This window comes from Corvus cornix, chromosome 3 (assembly GCF_000738735.6).
Source record: "Corvus cornix cornix isolate S_Up_H32 chromosome 3, ASM73873v5, whole genome shotgun sequence".
Taxonomy (NCBI): domain Eukaryota; kingdom Metazoa; phylum Chordata; class Aves; order Passeriformes; family Corvidae; genus Corvus; species Corvus cornix.
The window spans coordinates 61969341-61987229 of record NC_047056.1 but is presented as its reverse complement, the minus strand read 5'-3'; the positions used below and the strand labels follow the sequence as shown (position 1 = coordinate 61987229).

At 41.5% G+C, this 17889-nt stretch overlaps 1 protein-coding gene across 4 annotated transcripts in view; it reads left to right on the top strand.

Moving 5' to 3' along the window:
• Positions 1-17889, top strand: part of NCOA7 (nuclear receptor coactivator 7) — an 87100-nt gene that overhangs the window by 48505 nt on the left and 20706 nt on the right. For all 4 annotated transcript variants that reach the window (XM_039568539.1, XM_039568540.1, XM_039568541.1 and 1 more), the window contains 4 exons: positions 12786-12865; positions 13689-13796; positions 14561-14659; positions 15707-15832. In XM_039568539.1, coding sequence (XP_039424473.1) covers positions 12786-12865; positions 13689-13796; positions 14561-14659; positions 15707-15832 — 413 coding nt within the window. The remainder of the gene's footprint in view (positions 1-12785; positions 12866-13688; positions 13797-14560; positions 14660-15706; positions 15833-17889) is intronic.

The following is a 17889-nucleotide window of genomic DNA, read 5'->3' as shown; positions in this document are numbered from 1 at the left end:
TCTGTCTGTCAGTCTAACAGAATGAAGACCACTATCCTCTGAATAATCTCCCTTTCATATTTTATAGGACAATAAATCTTCTTTATTTATTGTTTTAAGAGATGGGGGAAGGAACGTAACATCTCATTATAATTTGTTCCTTGCACACCACGTCCCTTCATTAGAGGCTTCTGAATGTGTTTGCCTTTATGAGTTTGTAAATACAGTGACATCCTGACTCCCACTTTGAATGCTGTGTTCTTTAATAGATTCCTGCAGGCACCAATGCTGTCAGGAGGATTTTGTTGACTCAGTAAATTCCTCTTCTCCGGTGGAAGGACTAACACAGCTTCTGAAGGCTGTTCAGAACTGGAGGTGGTCATCCCTGCCACGCTTTGTATAAAAGCGAGTGGTTGGTTAAAAGACTTGGATTATTTGAGGAAGGTGGGAGCGCCGCGGTGGAGGGAGGAGCTCCTCTCCCGCACCCGGTGCGGCGTTATGTTAATGCCGGCAGCCGGCGGGTGGCCCCGCCGAGCCGAGGAGGACGTGGTGCGACTCGGGCGTCCTCTGGAAAGGGATCCTCCAGCATCCCTCTCCCAGCCAAGACTGTTCAATATTGCATATCGGCTTGCTCTGTGGTGGCACCCTTACAAGTAACCTGAAGGTATACAGGATTGGTCGTTTTTCTTGAGGCACTGCTAAATGACCAGGTCCTATTGCCAGAAGGTTTCTCCAGTGTAGCCTCATGTTTTCCTTTCCACTTAGCGCTTGCATTGTTCTTCTGTGGCTCTATAGTTCTGTAATAATTTGCACCATTCAGTCTCCAAATCCCACCCTGTAAGACATTGCCTTGCAGATACAGCCTTTGTTGTCTTGTCTTGAAACAACTGAGATGCTAATACTGCTTGTTGTTTGTTCCTGAAGACCAATGGAAATAACACTGCTTTCTCCTTATTTTTGTCATATGTAGTAATTTGCTTTTTAACTTTGTCTTACCTTTTCTGCTGTTGTTGCTGCAGTAAACAGCTTTCAGACTTGTGGGGATAGGTCTGTCTAGCACAGTACAGTGGTTGTGCAGGTGCTCTGGCTGCTATACTCTGTGCCCAGGATGCTCTCCCCTTCTTCTTGGGATAACCCCCAGCTGACCTAATTTTGCTGCTTGGCTGCTTGGTTCTGGCATGCTTTCTCTGGGAAGCCTGTTTTTGTTGGAAGATGTTGATTTGACTCTTGTGAGATTAGGAAACCACGATTCCTGTCAGGAGTTGCTAAACTGGATGAAAACATTTGTGTTGTGCCACTGAGCACACTGAAACAGGGAAAAGTGTGAGTTTCTGAAAACAAGCAGTGTAACAGTGGTCAAACATAACACTGAATTGCATCCATGTATTTATTCCAGCATGATATGTTGTGTCTTTCTATCAGATGTGCATAATATTCCTAGAGTCCACTGATTTTGCTTGAAAATATAAGCAGGCAATATATGTGAGGAATTGGTCTCCATTAAAAAATACGTCATAAAGAAAAGTTCGGCTTAGGTGACTTGTCCTGTATCACAGAGTTACTTTTGTCAACAAAATAAAATCCAGCTGACTAGATTACCATTGTGCTCTGTAAACATAAAGCCATCCTTTCTCATTCACTGCGTGACGTTCAATTTCTGCAGGAGTGGGAGGTGAGAGTAACAAAACCTCCTCTTATTGTAGCTCTGATTTATTTCAAAACAAGCAGGAGTCCTAAACACCATGAGAGGGAAAGTGGTATGTGCCCATTTAATGAGATAGTATATCACGTGTCGAGCAGGAGGTGCCAGAGTATCTCCCTAGAGGCAGAAAGCAGATGCCTTTTTTTGTCTTGTCCTCCCTGCCATCCCTTGAGCAGGGAGTGCAGCATGTGTGTAGTTACCAAGCTTCTGAATGTTCTGGGTAAATGGCCAAGAACAAATTTTAGAGAGGGCATAGCAATTTGCATTACTCATTATGTGGTGAGATTTGCCCTGACTGGCACAGAAACAGCAGAGGCAGCTCCCGTGATACCAGAAGTACTTTGTTTCAGAGTTGAAAGTTGCTTGCAATGCAACTGCAGTGTGAAAATTTACAAAGAATTTACGTGTAATGAAATGGTGGAACATTTACTGATCACACATCACATAATAGTTAGGTCATTTACTAATGATTACTAAAAATCTGGACTTCTCAGTATATATTGAGTTAAAAATTGAAACTTCTGCTTATGAGTCCTGGTCTTGTCTTTTGTATTTATTGCCTGCTACAGAACAGTAAGATGCAGTTGAGGACCTAATTAAGGTGCTACTCATAAAAAAAGCAGAAAGAAATAAAAAAAAAAAGAAAAAAAAAAAGAAAATCCATATAAATTTTTGCTTGTAGCTAGCTAACTATAATCAGCTTGGTCAGCCCTATTTGTGTAGTAAAGTACTTTCTTTTCTAAGTAATCAAAGTGATTTATAAAGTGGGCTACTCAGTGTTAAGTTGCTTAATACAACAGTAAAAACAGGATCTAAATTTTCTCACGTTCTGAGACCTTGCCTTAGGGTTTGTGTTTCAGGCCGAAAATGAGTGTAGATATAAGGAGGGGTGAAAAGGGAAATAATATGTTTCTTTCAGAATGAAGGTCTCACAATTGAAGCAGCATAGGAAGAAGTCAATTTGGTTATAATTGCCTGTGTAGAATAACAAGAGGATTGGAATAACTTGCATATGAGTGTAAACTGAAGGTACTGACTGGGCAGTGGCTGGTTGGGAAGTTTCAGGAAGCTGGTTTATTAACATTGTTATGGAAACCATGTGGAAAGAATGAAGTGGACTAATGACTGAAAGGCAGCTGTTTACAGGTGACTTGTTTTGGAATGAGAATAAATGATCAGGAATCCCAGTGGATCAGTGTTTAGGCCACCAGGTTATATTCAAGCTGTGATGTTAACAGATGTTTGCTAGAAACAGTTGCACAGAGAAAGGATGCCTTGTCCACAGGCAGGAGAAATCGATCTGAGCAGTAAGTACCAGTAATAACGTTGTTAGCATTTAAGTTCTGAAAATTCGCATGGAAATGTCTTAACACTGGGCAAGCTCCCCATGTGTGGCGTCCTCTTCAAATTCTCATCTTGGTGGATAAGCTTTTGCTTGTTGTAAAACTAAGTAAAATATGCAAATAGTTGAAACTTGGTGTTTTGTATGTAATAGGTAGGTACTGCCCATCGACACAACCTTGACATTATTAGCACCATGCTCTAAGCAACTGAGCTAATCCCACTGGCACACAGGCAACTTAATCTGGAGACTGAAGACTGAGCTGTTTTTAAGTCTGCTGTTAGAAGGAAATGAAGCTATATGGATATATAAAACCAAACTGTAAACTCACTTGCTGATAGTAATCTAATGTATGTTTCAAGTAGGAAGCAAGGAAATTGAATGGGAAAGTAAAGGACAGAATATGAAAACTGTCCAGGAACATAAAAATTAAGACATTTCTTAGCTGTGCTAAGAACAGAGAGAAATTAAAAGTAATTTTAGCTCAGTATGTGATACTAGCAGTTGAATTTTCAGTAATTTTCTGGTGTGCTTTTGACAGCAAGGAAGATGAATGGTCACAGAAGGAGAATCGATCTATTTATATACTGTGGTGTGACTTTCTCCACTCAAACAATTAGAAATGGAAGTAAACAGTAGCTTAATTGATACAATTTATTTTTTTTTAATTGGCAGATCTGTTTTTTACATAGAGTCCTGAGAGTTTATTGATGAATTCATGATCACTCTTTTGGTGAAGAGTGCACAGGTTTGCTACCGCTTGCATGAAGGGCAGTCTTCCTCCTGCTGGCTTTGTTGGGTGGCCACTGGTTCTTGTATAAGAAAGTGAACAGTGAATCCCTACTCACCATCTCCAAGACTCCTATGAATTTTCTTGTGCATTTCTTTGTTGTTTTCTGGCTGGTTGGTTGGGTTTTTCTTTGTTCTTTCCTCTCGATATAATATCACTCTTCCATCATTTCCTTTCCAGGTTTAAGAACTTTGGCATTCCTTACATGTAAGCTGTTGCATGGCTTTGCTTGCCCTTGTTAGCCTTCTCTGAACCTCCAGGACCCAGTATTCTGGAACAGGGGATGTTTTTGCTGTTAATTCAGGTTCTCTGACTTGGTTTACTGTGAGTTCTGTTTAGCACAGCTCAGGGAAGAAGGAAAATGTTGAAGACTAGAGGGAGATGTGAAAGACTACTTTGGTTATATTTCTCCTTGAGGGGGAAAAAACCCAAAAGAACCTAATCCTAAATTAATTGTGTAATTGAAATATCACAGCGAAGAGTTTTGGCAGGCTCAGTAGACCAGAACATGGAGAGAAACAAGCAGAGATTAGGAATCAAGGATACCCTTTTAACAGTAGCATAAATTACTGAGGCAGAAAATTAAAAGTGGTGGTATTGTCACAGGGGAAAAACTACGAGGATTTGCTGTTTTACAAAGTTACATTCCACTACAGCAATTACTCAAAGTAAGATTTAAGGTAGTGACATCTTGTGGTCTATTCTGCAAAGGTCAGACTAGGGAATGACAGGGCCGGTGTTTGGCTAGCTAAAACTGATCTCACTGCTGAAAGACCCAGGTGTGTTTCCTAGGGCTGTCTATTTTTCCAAGGCCTGAATTTTCAGAAGGAGTGAGCACTTATGTTCTTAATTATATTTATTATATAATTATAATAATTATATAAATTCAGATGCACTTAACATCTCTGAAAAGGGGTCCCAGAGGAAGAGAGGAAAGCTGTGGAGCGATTGGTCCCATAGCACATGGTGAGACTGTGACAGGTGTGCGTGTGCAGGAGGTGGAAAGGAAGCATGTCAGGAGAATTAATAAAAAGAGTTGTCTTATTGCTTCCAGGGATAATGAAAGGAAATATGTCTTTGTGGTTAGCAAGTTCGTCACTTCCAGGATCCACTAGCTCATCATGCCTGGGGCAGTCTGGCTTTCCCAGGTTGTGCCAGCTGCCTGCTCGGTCTTGTGCTTGCTGAGCACGGGTGCCCTGTGAGGTTAGTCTGGAGTACCCACAGGGCATGTGCAGCTCTTCAGAGGCGGTCTTGATGGTGTATCCTGTGCTGGGATAAAGAGTGGGACTCTCACAAGTCCTTCTCTTCCATGTTTCCTGGGAGGGCTATCAACCAGGCAGATTGGGTCCTTTGTCTCTTTCACCACCCCGGTTTCCAGGACTTGTATCCTGAGTGCCTGTGGAGCAGTCCTCTGCAGCACCCAGGTGTATCAGCTCTCTCCCCTTCCCAGTGACTCACTATAGCTCTCTTGGGATCTCTGCCCTCAGGGAACAGGCAGAATATTCTCATTTTAGCTTCAGATATTCTTCTTTAAGACAGGAGTATTTATAAGCCAAGTACATAAGGAGCGCAATATAGCGCATTTGAAATCATGTTGCAAATTTTTTGGTCTCCAAGCAGAGGCATGAGGGAGTTGGGTGTCTGCATAACTCAAGCCTGATATCCTCAAGGCAGGCTTTTAATTTCTCTTCTTCACCAAGTTCCCATATTGTGCTTGAAAAACACTGTTGAAAGTTAACATAAATGCTCTGAAAAACACAGCTCTCTTCATCTGCATTTGAATTAAGTCAGATCTTTTTGATTGTGTAACACCCTTGCTCCCAGCTTTCCATACTGACATTTCCTAATATCTTCTCAGTCTGTTGTAATATCTCTGATGTGACTTGTTGGGTCATGCTTGGGATCAGTAGCATGTATAAAATGAGTTGCTCTTTTCTATGGCTTCTGAGGATCTGCGTGATGAAGTGCTGACAGTCAGCAGCACATCAGATGCAGATGTCATCTCCAGACACGAAAGTAGGGCATGTGTCCTGTATCTTTAGAATCCTTGTGATTTTCGTCTCTGGTTTCAACCTATGACCTTGTAATCACCAGTCAGTAGACAAGACAGTGCAGTGTTTGATTTGAAAAGACATTGTCCTGGTTGACTTACATGGCGTAGCCTTCCCAGGCAAGCTGTGGTGTATTCAACCAGCAAAATAAATGAAGAAAACCAGCATGTGTAGTGTTAACAGTTTTCTAAAATGTCCATGTTTTCTGTTGTGATGCCTAAGTATTCCTTCCCTCAGCCCTACTTTGTTGGACTTTTGCACCAAGTATGCCGTTGCCTCTATCCTCTCAGGCTACTGAGTTTGTTTGCCAGGTGTGGAAAGTGGTCAGTCCTTTGTCCCCTTCTTTGCTTTGTTGACAGGCTGATTTTCCTCACTCTATATTGTCCTTAAGTACCTGATGTAGTGGATAGTCAGAAATTTTATGGTGATACTTTTGTGAAAGATGTGTTTAGATGCTGACATGTTCCTGAACAGGATTCACAAGTAATGCTGTCAGACCACAAAGGAGCTAAAGCCTTCTTGGGAATGCAGTAAATAAAGAGGGAATTTAAGTTCCTTAAATATTTGCAGTTTTTCGTGTAGAAGCTGCAGTATGTGAATATTGCATGAATATCAATAGTCAAATTTTTATTGAAGTGTGCCTAAAAATAACTAATAGCAGAAGGAGTTACTATAATCTTTATCAGTTCTTCGAACAAATTGTCATTTTTCGTTGAGGCTCTGTATTTTCTGGTGATCTCTTTATTCCTTTGAAAGAATTGCTTGGAAAATAATTAGTGGACAATCAGTTTTTATTGAGAATGGACAAAAGTTGTTCAAGGCATAGATATTTCAGAATCATGTGTCTGGACTTGTACTGATCAGGGAATTGCTATTTTCCTATGTCAGGAGAAGTTTCACTAATGAAGGAGCACAAGTGTGGTCGTGACGGATGACAGCTGCCCTTCTGTTTCAAGTGACTTCAGCAGTAGCGAAGGAGGAAGCCAACTGATACGATTCAGTAGAGCAAAAATATGCTGAAGTAAAGGTGAGGGCTTGTCAGGAGACTGTGGGGAAAGTGGGAAGCAGAAAAGAAAAACAGATACCTGAGTTGATGAGACAGTGCAGGGATTTTTTTATTTATCTTTTAACATGGTAGCAGTACCTTATTCAAATCTGAGTAGGGAATGTTTCTGTCCAACTTGCTGGTTTTCTTCAGGAAGGTAGGTCTGATCAGATGGCCAAAAAACCTTTTTATGCATCCCCTAACTGCTGCAGCTGGCTAAAGGAGAGAATGAGACTGGGGTGATGTCTTTCTCAGAGGCTGCTGCAGCTAAAACGTCAGAGTGGGTGGAAGGTGTCCCAAACCAGGAATCTGGCCCCTGAGGTGTTCACCCACGCTTGACAGGAGCTGAAAGAAAGACTTTTTATTTAAAACTAATAATTTTAATGTGAATGCTGTTCAGTTCATCACTTAGAGAGTCATGAGAAGAGCCAGAAACAAGCTTTAAATCACAATTGCATCATCCTATGCACAACTTTGCACATAGCAGAATTGCTGAGAGTTATTAAAATGTCAGGGTAGAAAGTAGGAATGGAAAAAATTGTTCAGATAAACTGATTTGTCTTCCTCTTCCATCATCCCAAGTAAGACTTTCATATTCTTGAGATCTGTGTTTAGAATCACTGAAGTGATACTTACTGTACTCCATCACCATTATTGGTATCAGACCTCATTCACTGATAAGGAAACTATCCCAGGAAGCTTTGTGTGCTTAATTTCTTATCAGTACCCTGATTAGGTTACTCTGAGTGATAACTGTTCTCCCCTTAATTTATTGTGTTTCAGATTCTTTTAAGCTACCTGTAGGTTTTCACTCCTTTGTCCTGGTGCTTGGCTAGACTGTAGTAATACAGTTTTATTGTTTCTAACAAATCTGTAATAGAGATGTGGGACTGGAATGTCGTGAAACAGCAGTGACATACTGAGCAGCGTGGAAAAATGACTGATGTGTGATGTGGAAAAATGACTAGTATCATACAGGTTTAAGGAAACCCTCTTTTCTGTCACCAGCACAGGTTATTGGTTTTTTCATATCTTAAAATCTATGTTTGGTATTACTTCCTCCATCTCAAAAAGGATGTAGTAGGAGAAGAAAAGCTAACAAGAAGGCCAGCCTGTGTGATCAGAGAAATAGGAGAGTCTACAGTATCGTAGTATTAGTTGGAACAAGTGAAATAACTAAGAAAAGATGCTGGAAATCTGTGACATCATGAGTGGTATGCAGAAAGTGAAAAATGACTATTTATTTGTTCACCCTTAAAATAGCATTAATTAAGATGCTCAGTGAAATTATAAAGTACAAGAAGGAAAGCACTGCTTTATGAGCACATCATGTTAGTGTGGGGTTCATTGGCATAGAACTGGTGTGGAGGTCTTGAAAGAACAGTGCCATGTAGTGAATGCTGTTACTCTGGGAAATCTGTGATTTCTAGAAGCCAAGGGGCTAATCAGGGGAAAGATTTCCATATTTACATGTGGCCTAAGTCTTTGGTAAGACAGGAATTAATGAGTAAAATGGACTTTCGCACCAAGTATGCCGTTGCCTCTATCCTCTCAGGCTACTGAGTTTGTTTGCCAGGTGTGGAAAGTGGTCAGTCCTTTGTCCCCTTCTTTGCTTCAGCATTCCTGCTAGCACTACCAGACATGAGGCTGACTGGTGGCTTGGGACCTGCCCGGCGGGTTCAGCTGTCACTGCCAGCACTGCAACACCTCACAGTGATTTGGGCTGGCAGCTGGTTCGTCTGTAGCGTTGGTGGTGATGGTATTGTCCTGCAGGGGTGATGGCCTGTCCTCTGTGTGGGCAGCCCAGGAGACTGCTGATGCTCCTTGACCTATTCTATCTACTTACAGAGCTATTTACACAGTTGCAGAGGTGTAATTCTCCTATAATGCTCAAGGTCTTTTGGGTGATAAACTGATTGACCTCTTTATCATACTCCTTCAATAGTTGCTTTCCAAATTACTCTTAGGTAACTCTTTTTTGTAAAGTTTCCTGTAACACTGCTAAACAAAATGTCAAGAGTCTGCTAGGAAACTGAGATACAAATACATTAAGGGCAGAAAAATTCCCATTCTAGACCTGTGTGTTTTCAGTAAGCCCGTATTTTCTTGCCTGTTCTCACTTGCCATTCTTTTCACTGCTCATTATTTTACTATTTTTACATAATTCTTATTTTACAAGTTTCCCAAAACCACAGAGAGGTTCGGTCCACCCACTCTGCCCTTTGCCTAAAAATGCAGTGTGATCAAATTTGCATTAACACCTAGTCACTTCTCATGGTGTGTAATCCCATCTCCAGTGTACATGCAATGCAGGAAAATTTGGGAGGCAGAACCGTGAGTCATTTCACCACTAAGAAAATGTTCGAGTTCAAAAAGTAGCCAAAGGCAGTTGTTTCAAAGCCTGTGGAGCTCTTCATGTAGTTCTGACTGAAAGGAATGTGGTTCCTGAGGCTTCCATCATGCCTACATGTGCTCTGGGTGCCTTTGGGGCTATTCAGATCATGTCAGAAAATGTTTGGCTTCCTGGAGGAGAAATGAGAGAAGATAGAGGGACCTGAAGAGACAGTATATTGTGTTGTGTTGCTTTGCCAGGCTTTCCACCCACTCTGCTGTAAACCATTCATATACAGCACAATTTGTGACCTTGGCCTCACCACGTGTGATTTATGTGGGTTTAGCAGTACCTGTCAGATTTAATGGATTCATTGCAATTTTTTCTTCTGAAGGTCTGAAATTTTTGATTTATGATTTTAAATCTTTATATACACAAAAGCACAGACTAGGTAAGACTTCACCCTAGTCAAATAATTAGGATGTGGTTTTGAATTGCCCAAACCTGACTAGTAGATAGGCTTAATGTATGGACAGCGTTCACAGCCCTTTGTTGCTGGGACAGAAAAAAAAGGGATGGAGGAGCAAGGGGTAGAAGAAAAAAGTATCCAAACACAAAATGTCAGATTTTGGTTTCAGGAGACTAATAAATTCACAGGCTGTGACTGCTTCTTTTAGCCTGTAGCTAAACAGACAACATATATTCTTGCGTGAAAGAAAAGTGTCTAATTGTTCAACTTTTTTAGGATTTATTAACGTTTATTGACCAAAAAAGGACGGTATTTTGTTTAATCTAAATTCAGCTTGGCTTTTGAACTTCTTCTCTTTTTCTTGTCTTGCAGTTAGAGATTTTCAACTATGTGGGCATACTTAGTTCACTCTTTTGTATTGTACCACACTTGTATTCAGGACCCTACTAAACGAACAGGCTCACAGTCCTATCAACCAAGAACTAGAGCATATTATATGTCTCCTGTGAATACAGTATTTCAGGCTATAACATTTCCCTGGACAGTATTTTTTAATCTCCAAACTTAGCAGTCAATGCAATTAGGAGGACCTGGAAAATACAATATATTTCACAGTGGGAGAGAGAGGTGTCCTAGGTAGGAAGCTGTAAGGGAGAAAGTTGTCTGTATTGCTGTTTTGTGGTCTTGTGCCACAGTGGCGTAGTGGTTGCTGTCATGGTCAGCTCTCCATTTTCAAAGACAAAGCTTTGGAACAAAAAATGTTTAGCTAATAACAAATATTTTAAGCTCTTCAGAGAAACTGCTTTTATTGCATATTGTTATTTGTCCCATCTATACCCAGTCTTAAACTTTTTCCCATTCAACAGGTCCAAAATCTCTCTCTCTATATATATATCTCTCTGGCCTGCTTTATTTTTATTCCCACTCCTCCAAGGTCTTACTGGCGCATGTCTAATCAGTGTGAGATTATTGCTCTTAACTGTTTCCTACCTTGTGTACTGTTTCAGAGATAAGTACGGGTAAAATATCTGAAAACTTGTCTTCTTTTTCCAGCTAGACCAAATAATTTACTAGAAGGTGAAGTCTACCTTTCTTGTCTTTCTCCAGGGAAAGGTCACAAAAAGTTCAGGTGGTTTGCCTACATGGGTGTGATATGTAGTTCTAATTATAGTTATCCTGGACTAATCGAAGTGGTATCTCCTGGTAACACAAAACAGTGTAGTTTTGTGTTACCAGGAGATACCACTAGTAGTTGACAGAGTTTCTTCAGGCAGGACTGTGCCGTATTGGCCCTTGTATGTAGGTAATGGATAAAGAAAACATCCAGTATTTGTCAGTCTTTTTGTCTGACATGTTGTCATTGTGTTTCTGATGGTTTAATACTGTGCCCTGCTAATGCTGCCATTACCTATTTTTCCACACACTGCTTTCACTTTGATCAGTGGAAGGTTGTGTGCCAATGGTGAAAATACAAATGGTCAGAAAAAGGCAATATGAAAGCTAATTTAAAAAGTTTCGCTGTGGGTGTCCAGCCTCAGAGATAAAGTATCTGAGATCATTGAGTGATGCTGTGTTTCAACATGCTATCAGGGAAAAGCCAGCATCATCCTAGTCTTCCTCCCTCTGTCCTTCATACCTTGTATACTGTGTGCATGTATTTAAATTGTGTGTGTTTGGTTCCTACACGTTTTCTGCCTCTGTTGCCTTATCTGTAGTGTCCGTAGCCACTGCGCTTCTCATGACTGCATCCCTGGCAGGTAGTGGGTGGGATATGCCAGTGGTAACACCTGGATGCATGTTCAGGGCTCTTGTGAGTCTCTTCTGACTGAGGGAGATGGTCCCTGACTGTGCAGCCTCTGGAATACACTGAGGCAGCCCCACACCCTTAATCTTGCTGTGGATGTGGGCCAGCAGAAGGGTCAGGTGCAGCACACTGGGCCCCTCCTTGTTTCTTGTGTACATTACAGTGAGGCAGGTAGGTCCTCGCCCTTCCTTTTACTATCTGCCTCTTGCTCTCTGGAAATAGCAGAGATTGCAGCAAAGCCTGAATGCAAGTCAGAAGCCCTGCGCTGCCATTCCTCGTCCTTTCTTCCCTGATCTTCCAGAGCTGCCGGCTCGGACTACAGGAAGAGTCCTCCCAGGAGGACAGTGTGTCTCCCTGCTCCTGGTCCTGGCTGCTGGTTTTGCTGGGCACAGCCTTGCCTTGTCTTCTTGCCTCTCCCCACCTTGTCCGGGCTGCAGCACCCTGCCGGAGGCAGCAGGACCTTTCTAAGGGCTTGGGGGCGGTCAGGTGGGGAGAGCCATGAATTGCCTCCTGGCACCCCATCCCCACTCCTGGAGCTGGGGCTGCATGCTGCCCTTGCCCCCCCCAGGTATGCGGGTCTGGGCTCTGGGTTTGGAGGGGAGCCCCGTGGGGCTGGGGCTGGCTGGGCAGCTGCATCCTCCCTGAGCCTTGGTTTTGCTCACACAATGCTGTCGTAAGTATTGGAAATTTCTGCCCTGCTCATGCTGCTGACAGCTCGTGAGTGCCTTTTGTGTCTTGCAAGGGTTTCTGCAGCTGCAGTGAGTTCTGTGTATTGCAGCTGATAGAAAAGGTCTTCTGCACAAGCTTTCTGCTTTCTCATGCTTGACTGTATAAATGCATGCTTTGCAGGACTCTTTGCACACTTTTACCTTCAGAGTTTAAAGTAGTGTTTCAATATAACATACTTGTGGTGAAGTGGTGATTAGCCAGTGCTTGTTGTGGTTGTACATTCACCTGATGGTACAAAGTACTTGTATCCAGCAGCTGAATTGTGTAGGAATCACAGAAGAAACCATGGGAGCAGCTGTGTATTGATATGGTATCATATATACGTTAACTCTTGCAGAGTTCCTGCATGATTACTAAACCTGCTGTACTTGATGAAGTTTTCTTGCCTTACAATGCAATTTTAAGGCCTAATAGGCATTTTTAATGTGTCCTCTTGTTCTTCTTCACAGCTTTAATTTGCACATACCGTAGATCTCTTTCAAAACATGCTGAAAGGCAAACATCTTGACAGTCAATTACTTGATTTTTTTTTTTCTCTTTAGATGGCAATCAAAACAAAACCAATGAAAAGAAAGAGAAGAAAATGGTTTCTCAGAAACCCCATGGTACCATAGAATATACAGTAAGTACTAGTGTGTGGTGTGTTCATGCCTGCTTTTTGAAAGTGGAGCTGTTGAAGTTGAGAGGGAGGCAGTGGCACAAAACTGAAAGCACTAATACTTTCTCAGTTTGCACCTTTCTCAATAGGGATTGCCCCTATTGATACCATTCAAATACCACTGTATGGGGAGAGCTAGGGTCACGTCCTGAATCTCTGTTCAACCCAGGTTCTCTGCCTCTTGCAGCTGCCAGTTCCATTTTTCCTTCTGCATTATGGCTCTCTAGTAAAGCAATGGTTTTGTTATTCTGAAAAATACTCCCATTCTGTGGTGTTGCTTAGGTCATCAAGCAATTGACCTGTGCTTGATGAGATCTGTTTCCCTTAGTGGGAGCAGGGCAGCAGTGTGCTAGCTCTGCCCAAAGCGTTTGTGTGAGCCCTCAGTGCATTATGCTCTCTACCATACAGAACCTCTGTGGAAGGTGGTATCCCAGCTGGGAACTGCACAAATGCCTGATGTGCTGTGGCAGCTGGAGGTGTAGTGAACTCTGCAGTGTATGACCTTCTCCCCGTTGCCAGACGAGTTCTAAATACGGTTGTGCTGCTTTAAAGTTTTAAGACAAAAGGAGAGGGACATCTGTAACACCTCTACATTTTATCTACTGTATAGTGTGAGAGAATACTTCTGTCCTTTTTTTTTTGATACTGATTTATCTCTTAAGCTATTAAATAAATGGGGTGTTGAGGTCATCGAGTCTATTCCCTGCAAACAGTCTGTTAGATGGGTTTTAGTTCATGTGTGGTGCTGTGTTCAGTATGGTATCTTAGTCATCAACTCTTTCTTCAGGCTGGAAATCAGGACACCATAAACAGTATAGCATTAAAGTTCAACGTCACCCCAAACAAGCTTGTGGAGCTCAATAAGCTTTTCACACAGACAATTGTGCCAGGCCAGGTAAATCTTTTATTTATTTGTTTTTTTTAAAATACCTGAAACATGATTATTTGCTATGTATTTAAAAGCTTTTTACTACTTACATGTATCTTTTAGGTACTTGGATACAAGGATAATGGACAGTAATTTAAAGCCCTCCCTCAAAGCGAAACTCAATAGATTATTACTTGGAATTGATGTGGAGGAGAAGCTTTGTAATTGCCATATCTGACTTGTTATTTATGTACTGTCACTAAAGCTTAAAGATGACAAGCTCAAGAAGATAATACAGCTGTTGTAAGGGAGTTGAATTCTTGGGAAGTCTGGATAAATGCAATCTATAATGCATTAAAGAATTAGAGAGTTAGATACAGAAATTGAAATGGCTTTGTGCCATTATGTTGGGTATGAATCAGTCCTCCTGTAAGATGAGAAATAAATGGAGAGAGACTTTTTAGGAGAGTCCAGGACTGGAAATGCAAGTGTGGAGACTAACACCTGGTTCATGAAGAGCAGATCTCTACTTCTGCTTCACAGCCATGAGGAGATTGAAGTGTCTTGATTTCCCATAGGGAAACTGAGGCACAGAGAGATGGTGTGACTTGCCTAAGAATACCCAGCAGACAAAAGCTGGAATAAGGAAATTAGTTTCGTTTTTCTGAATGTTTTTAAGGTGTACATTGCAGATATGAGTGATCAGTATTGTGTTGTCTTTCTAATAGAACATAGTGAATAATATTCTAAAGCTTGTGCCTCACTGTTTTGAAATACCTGTTTGTATTTAGATTCTCTTTGTGCCAGAAACAAATGCCGGGAGGCTGTCTTCTAGTCCTGGTGCTCCTGTTTCTCCTTCATCATCAGATGCTGAATATGATAAACTCCCTGTAAGTCAAACATGGTTCACTGGTCTTAAACTCTCAAAATATTTTCTGATTCTGAAGCTGAGAATCCAGGCTGTGTAAATAGTAGGGGTTTTTTGCATTTACAGGCCTTGTGTGTAGTGTATTGTGTAAAAATAGTTTGCTGTACTACAAAGTTTACCATGTCTTAAAAATACTCCAAATAAAGGGAATTCTGGGTGTGGAAACATATTACAAGTTCAGTTGGGCCCTGAGTCTTATCAAAACTACTGAAAATAGTGTAGTGCATAATCTTTAAAGAATAAAAAGCTAAATACAAAAAATTATTTAGTGTATCCTACTGGAGATTTTTATGCTGCTCTGCAGTCCAGAGCCTTGATCCTGCACTGGTGTCCTTGAACAGGGAGGCTGTTGGTTTAGTCTGAGCAGTCAGTTTCTTTCTAGTTAAACAAATTGTGCTGGTACCCATATACAGACTTTGGACAAGACTGCTGGATATAATCTTTGTGAAAGGCCTCAGCATAGCTGATCTTTCATTTTCTTTGGAAGGGTGATTTGCCATAATGATTTTTAGTACCTTTAAGCAGTTTATCTGCCTTTAACATCTTTAACATCTGCTGAGATTAAAGTAATTAGTAATTTCAAATACATCACTAATCAGAAGTGGAGAGAAGCTTGGAGTGAACAATTGTGTTTAACCTTACCCTTATGCCTCTGCATGGGGAATCACACCCATGCTCTGTGAGCAGAGGTCTTCAGTGTGGATGATGTGTCAGGGCAGCCCCTCTCCCTAATGAGAGTGCATAACTGAATTTTGGTGAGCTGACCTGCCTTGTTTTTTTTTAATTTCTTTCCTCTTATTTGTGTGGAGTTTCTCTTAAGGTTACAAGGGGTTTTTTTCAATACAGGGTACTGTGGGAAGTGTACATATATACCTACATACATGACCATTGCTTTTCTTCCTTAAGCAAAAGGAAAATAATTGTTTGAACCTGGCATTTTAGTTTTCAAAAATATGAAAGTATATGATTCTGGTCCTGTTGCTCTTCACTGAACTTGTTCTTTTCTAAGGATGCTGATTTAGCAAGAAAGGCTTTCAAACCAGTGGAGAGAGTCCTGTCCTCTACTTCAGAAGAGGATGAGCCTGTGGTTGTCAAATTTTTAAAAATGAATTGTCGTTACTTCACAGATGGTAAGGTAGGTGGAACCTGATTTTTGGGCATTGTTTGAGATTCTCTTTGGATAAGTGAGCAATGAATACTGGGGGAGTCAAGTGTTCTTCATGTCTTTAAAGAATGTAAAAAGTTACGTTGGCTTTATCTATTACTGCTGTTTTTGTTGGTACTGTGATAAGATGCTGTATCATTTTTTGTTCTCTTGGTTACATGTTGCTAGATACACAGAGAGAACTGCATTTCAGAGTTATGACATGTCAGGATTAGTTGTCCAGTTCCATCAAATTGAGCAACGGCTTTATAAAATGAGTACATGCCAATCCATTTCATTTATGACTTGAAGATAAATTTTAACTGTTTCCAGAGAAGTGTTTCCAGATATGTTTATGTTGCTTCTATACTTGCTAATGAATGTTGTGCAAGCCTAATAAAAGGATAAATATTGCATTATGCAATCTTTTCTTTCTGTTTCTTGTAAGTATTTTTGTAACATATGCCAGGACTGCAATTCTAAATTACAGCAACTGTTTTAGAAGTAAAGGCACAAAGCTTGGGTAGTATTTAGCCCTCTTCTCAAGGTCACAAGACACTGTCTTCCTGAACTGCCTGCTTTGATATATCTGTCCTTGTTGACTCTGGTTACAGTTAGCTGTCTGCGTGTTTGGGTTTTCAAGTTCTCTGGAATTTATAACTCTGGAGATGCTAATCGTTGTTGTTTCAACTTTTTTTTTCCCTTAGTCCTGACTTTTGTAAGATGGATGTGTTTACACCTACAGTTTCTGGCTTCTTTTTGCATTGAGTGGTTGTAGACTGTGCTTAACAACTCTGCAATTTTACAGTCTGCTATTTTGTAGAACGTAACAGAGAACTACTTGATGTCTCGCATGTAAATTAGGGCAATACTGTCACTTTGCTATGTGATGCTTGTCAGGTGCAGAGGATACAGATTGCCGATTTTGTGGCTGCAGGACGGAAAAAGTAATTTGCAGTCAGAGCAATCAAAAATGAGATGGCTTCTTTGCCATTGTAGCTAAATCCCTTGTTGCCTTGCTTCCTGCAGTTGCTGGGTGGGAAGTACAGCCTACTGATGTATGGTCTTCTGGCTTCTGGGAAAAGCCTCTGCACTTTGTTTTGATTCTGTCATCCAGACACAAACCGAGCTTGTCAACCGAATCATACAGGAGAAGCAAATGGGAAATATGGACAGATTGTGCTTTATGAAGGAGCAGGCATTCATGTGCCTATTTGCCATTGCCAAGCCATCAGCTTACTATCACTTTCAGGGGGCTGGGGGTGGACAACCTGGTGTGTTGCGACCTTCCTAGAGAGAGTGTCCTGCAAGGAACAACTCTTCCCTGGGCAGTAGGGGATTTCAGCAAGTGTAGTGATTTCTCAGGTACAAGTGATATCAGCTCTTGTGTTTCAGCTCTTTGTGAAATCACCCAAGGCAAACGCGTGTACAGAGCCTCGTTTGGCAGTTCCATGAGGCAGCTTTTACTGTCCAGCAGCCCCTGTGAAGGGAAGGCCAAGGACAAAGGCTCCCTGATCAGGGGCAGAAACAGGGGCTTTTTATGGGAAAGGCAGGGGGTGGGGGAGAAACCAACTAGCCAGCTGGGTACAGGCTATTCTCATATAGAAACAAGGCAGGCTGGGGGTGGTTCACTTTCTCACCACGACCCAAGGAAGGTTGCTTGTCTGTGGGGAAAGTCATCTTGCCCTCAGGCCTCTCTCCTCCAAGGGAGTGCAGAGGGCTCCTGTGCCAAGGGCTCACAGCCCTCCACATCTTACTGCTTGAATAAAAAGCCCCACAAACCAAGCTTGTGGTCTTTTACCTGCCTGTTTATGAGCCTTCCTTGGCTTACCTTGCAGATGACCTTGGATAATAGTAGTATCTGCAGTGTGGATCATTCCAGTTAATCTGTGTATCCTATTTGTCAGATATCATGATTTACACACAGCTTCTGAGTTGGTCTGGTGAATTTTGTAGTTCATCTGGAGGAGAGGGTGCAGAAGCAAGACAGTGGAAATCTTCCTTTTCAACCTTGAAAAATGGTCAGTTGTCATGGATTGATGCTGAAT